Source organism: Schistosoma mansoni, chromosome 1 (genome assembly GCF_000237925.1).
Source record: "Schistosoma mansoni strain Puerto Rico chromosome 1, complete genome".
In the NCBI taxonomy this organism is placed as follows: Eukaryota; Metazoa; Platyhelminthes; class Trematoda; order Strigeidida; family Schistosomatidae; genus Schistosoma; species Schistosoma mansoni.
Genome location: NC_031495.1, coordinates 37798802 through 37803950, shown reverse-complemented (window position 1 = coordinate 37803950; position 5149 = coordinate 37798802). Strand labels below are relative to the sequence as shown.

The window sequence follows — 5149 nt, the reverse complement described above, 5'->3', positions numbered from 1 at the left end:
CAGGTCTGTTGAGAGATATCAATTCACTGATGATATTGGTGAATGATTGCTCAATTTCGTGGATTGGTTGAAGTTAGACATTTACACCGTTGGATGCCGGCCGGCTCAGTGGTCTGTCGGTTAAGTGCTCTGGTGCGAGATTGATAGGTCCTGGTTTCGAATCTCGCGAGTGCGGGATCGTGGATGCGCACTGCTGAGGAGTCCCGTAATAGGACGAAACGGTCGTTCAGTGCTTCTAGGTTTTCCATGGTGGTATAGCTTCAATGATCTCAACTCTACAAATCCTTAACCTTTAGATCAATGGACAGGTATTCAATGGTGTACAGGTTTAACCAAAGTCATTTTGTAATATTTTTTGAGATGGATAACTGTCTCATACACGAAACGGTACTTTAAGAAGACAATAGAAGATGGCCGCATAGTATTGCAGATTGATTAAAGTTCGAGTTATTAACCTCACATGAAGGAAAGGTGATTTTTACGATAATGATATGGTGAAAAGTGAATGTCTTGGCCTTAAACCGAGTTGGTAAATATGGAGAGTTGGAAAAACCTGACTTCAAATTAGTGTTATGCATGGGCCACAGGATCCTCTGAAGAATAATTATGTATAAACTTATTTTCAGTTACCACGCACAATTAGACATCAGCCCGTGACGTTACTCCATTGCCTTGTAGATAAGACGTTTAAGTCAAAGGCTTAGAGAGTGACCCTTCAATGCAAGCGTTTACACTAATTTGGGCAATCTTCCACATAAATATGATAATGAATAACAATTATGAAAAAATTATCTTAGTTGACAGAAATCTGTTTCACATCGGTTTCCAGTCATCTAAATTCTCCAAAAGTTGGTTACTATTATCATGTATAAATCCTAACCAAGAAGCCTATATACCTCCCGATATTATTCAGTTCACTGGTTATTAATTCTGTATACTGACACTCTATCTTTTTCTGACTGTCATAGTCTTTTTCCGAAATATTATTATACTAATCATCATTAGATGAACGTGTAGTTGGTACTGTAGTATGTGTGTATTTATCATCTTTATTAACTAGATAGTTCAATCATCTACTTTGCAAATGTCTATTATTGAATAGTTGAACCTTAAATATACTGAAGTGCATAGAAATTTACTACCTAGTATTTCATTGTTTCATCGAATGCCAAAGGTAGTCAACCATTAATAATTATAAACTGTAAATGAGATTATCAGATTGATTAACTATTTCCCAATACTTATGGTCTACACAAGATACTGAATGTCTGTTGACCGGAAACCATCAGCTGTTGCTGATATCATATCAGAGTTTAATCAAGTTTACATGAGAAACAGTCAGTCATCTTCGAATGGTTGAACTCCACTGATCATGGGTCTACACAGGGACTCTTAAGAAAGACTTGCTCATTCCATACCTACAATCCTAACTAACTTTTGTTTTCATATATATTTCAGCCGTGTGTATTTTATAAAATTATTTTCTAAAAGATGTTTTCTGTCCTTATTTATTTGTATTTTTACATGGTTAGCTAGTAGTAGACATTAAAATATTAATTTTTCCTGTTATTGAGGATTGTACATCAGTAAGGACTTATCAAGTCTTGAGAATATCAATAAAGATGAAATAAAAGTTTTTTTAAATGATTACACGAACATGTTATATGCTATTCAACAAATTATTCATGACCTCAGTTTTATAGGCAAAGATGAATGGTGGCTAGCAGTGGAAACCAGGATACGCGTTTCGACCTATTTAGGACTAATCAACTGGATGTATCTATATCCCAGAGTTGATGTTCACTTTGGGACTTGAACTCAGTACCGTTCGACATTATATAGGAATAATATATTTGTAAAATCTCAGCTAAAGAATTTGAAATAAATCCAACCTTTCGCCTGGCAATCTGGTCCAAGCTTTTTCAAGAAAATACATCAACTCAGCGCCCAAATATTGTGAAACTATTCCCTCTAATTTAGACGAAAGTTCTTATATATCAGTACCGTTAGCTTCAAACACCATCGGATTATCGATTAAGCTACAGAATCCTGATAGCCACCTGCTTGTGCAATGAAGGCGAAGCTTAAATTCACTTAATATTATTTGTTTGTATCATCCAATTATTGTTTAGATGAATTTATGACTTCAATCTGTTGACATAACTTTACAAAGGGGGTTATTAATCTTCTTTTTCACCATTGGTTAATTTGTTACGGCCGAATCTAATTTCTTATTGGTTAAAAAATATTTTTTAAAAAAACCACAGATGATTTGCATTTTTCTGATTGGTTTATTTCAAACGCTAATTAATTAACCAATCAGATGTAAACTATTAAAATTTTTCATTTATTATTACTTTAATCATTGATGGATTCATATCACTAAGTGATAAGTAGTTTTGTAGATTGATTTATATTTATTGAAGGCAATTCATTTATTCAGAACCAAGAAGGGAAAAGTAAAAAAAAATATGGAATACTTAACAAACTCAGATCTAAACAATAATTTCTTTGTGAATAATACTAATCATAATAATAATAGTAGTAATAATAATACTGTATGCCTTTCACCGACAATATTAAATTTCAATAATCCTTCATATTATTCTCCACATTTGATTAATTTCCCACCGGAACAATTAAATTCAGAATTTGATCATAATCCTCATCATCATCAGCAGCAGCATCAGCATCATGAGAATGTTAAAACAAAACTGAATGATAAATTATTAATGAATTCAAAACTTCCAACTCATCATGAAGTTAATAATGATGGTAATATTATGAATCCCATTGATATCCATGAGGATAGTGTAAATAAATGTAATCAAAGTTCAAACATTGTTCATTCTAGTATCAATAATACAACTGGGAAGAAAACAAAGAGCTCTGTTAAAACTGGTAAGTCATATTGTTTTGATTTGAATGTCTGTTATAATTATATATATGCAGTGAAATGTGAAGTGAATTAAAGAGAAAGCTGTATTAGTAATGGTTTTGTTGACATTTAAGCATGATCATAGAGCTCAAGGAACAATCAGTAGTAGCCTTTCTTGAGAGGTTTGTAATATATTAGCTAAGTGTTTGACAACGTCTTCTCGACAGATACGAAAGTCTGTGGAGGAAGATAAAGTGTGACATTTTTAGTACAGACCTATTCTAAGAAAGCTGTACAGAACTAAGATCTGTCGGTCCTCCACGATGAACTTATTGTGATCTTATAAATAATACAACTCAGTGGCTTGAGATGTTATCAGATATGGAGGCTCAGAATAGAATCCAGTATAACAATTCTCTTATGATTTTCTTGTTTCTATGAAATAGTGCTCTTTCCCACTTATTTTCACTCGTTTAACTATATTCTCTTGATCATACTCACTTCCATTCCTCTATCAATTCATAACCTTATTTTCTCATTGTGAGGTACACAATTATTTGGGTGGCAGTTTGTATTAATATTTATGTGTTCATCTAAATAAATCAATAAATATTGCCTGTAACGGTTGTTGACAGTTGTATTCGGGTATTAAATATGGAACCACAATAATTCTCGATCATATTCAATTGAATGGAGTGAGTGAATATCTCACAATTGACTCGTTTGAATTCCACTAGTCACAACTTCTCAAGGGTGTACACTGCCCAACAATCTCATCTTGTGAGTAATGTGAAACATGTTCTGTGCTTCCTCGTTTCAAAGATTGTCAATTTCTATAGAATGGACACACCATTGAATTAAGGAATTTGAATAGAACAGTTGTGTACATCAGACAAATCAAAACACTTTTCTCTTGAATATTCAACTTTCAGAAGTCACAAAATGCAGTCAATTTCATTGAAACATGTAAATACATATTGTTCAGTTTATCATTCTTGCCACTTTTGGAAATTTTGATCAAATAGTAGTCTGGATTAGAATAATTGCTTCAATCATCTGTGAGAGGTGGTCATTGATAGGACGTACTTAGTGACAATATCACTCCAATTATTTAATTTACAAGCGTTTTTGGTTGTTCGTTGTTTATATCATGGACTGCAATTGATCGGTCAGCAGTGATGCATGTGGATAATGGGCAGATCACTGCGATATTGTGATTTGATCACAAACTTGTTATTAAGAAAGTCGAGTTTTTGTAATCCCAAAGGGAAACAACAGGGACAATCAGACACTTACAGATCAAATTCTGATTCACTGTGCAAGTCATTGATTATTAGCACTTATCAGTTCCAGGGATAAAGCACTGAATTTTGAAACCATAACTACTGGGTTTTGGTCTATATGTGAACATCTGAACGAGGATGGGTTGCTATGCAAATGAAGAATCTTAAATATGACGACATGTGTGTACTGAATATCTCTATAAATCACAAAATTACTACCATAAATTTTACGATTGTTATCAAAGGTTTAAATTTTAATGAAATCAGAAGAGAACATTTATCAATGAAGTTCGATATAAATGGGGAATATTGATCGGATTTTGTACTATGAATGATTATTTCGATAGGATTCTCGACTGGTTTTGTGGTCAACTATCAACTGCTGTCGTTCATGGTCGATTAACATACAGTTGACTAGGAAGGTGTCAAACTTGTCGAAACTTAGACAACATTGATAGATAACCAGAAAATGAATATTTCCATGTATTCGATTGGTTTTCCTAAATATGGAATTAATATTTGCTGTATGAATATGTGCATGTAAATAATCACCTCAAATACTAGTTAATTTCTATGATAACCTACAGTTGGTGAGTTACAGTTCACCTTCTTCTTCTTCTTCCTATGAGGTGTACTTGTGAATTCTACAATCTAGTTTTGCAAAATCGATTCATTCATGATATCGGTGCATTTTCAATTGTATTGTAGTTACTTAATAATAGTCATCGTCATTATTCTCATCTCATATTTAACCACAAATATGATCAATATTCAAACTCTGAAGTAAGCGGTCCAATGAGAGTGTGTAATGCAAATCTAATTTCAATCAATTCATGATAATGCTCAACAATGTTCAATTGAATAGAGTGAGTGCATGTTTCACGCTTGACTCATTTGAATTCCACCAGTCACAACTTCTCAAGGGTGTACACTGCTCAACGATCTCATCCTGTGAGCAATATAACAAATGTTCTGTGCTCCCTCGTTT

The 5149-nt window shown here is 33.2% G+C and overlaps 1 protein-coding gene across 1 annotated transcript in view; it reads left to right on the top strand.

Annotated features, from left to right (window-relative positions):
- Nucleotides 1–2732: 2732 nt before the first annotated feature.
- The window catches only part of Smp_125400 (neurogenin), a gene marked incomplete at both ends in the record, with an annotated part of 14059 nt that continues 11642 nt past the window's right edge, over nucleotides 2733–5149 (top strand). The window contains one exon of the mRNA XM_018794310.1: nucleotides 2733–2901. Coding sequence (XP_018648735.1) covers nucleotides 2733–2901 — 169 coding nt within the window. The remainder of the gene's footprint in view (nucleotides 2902–5149) is intronic.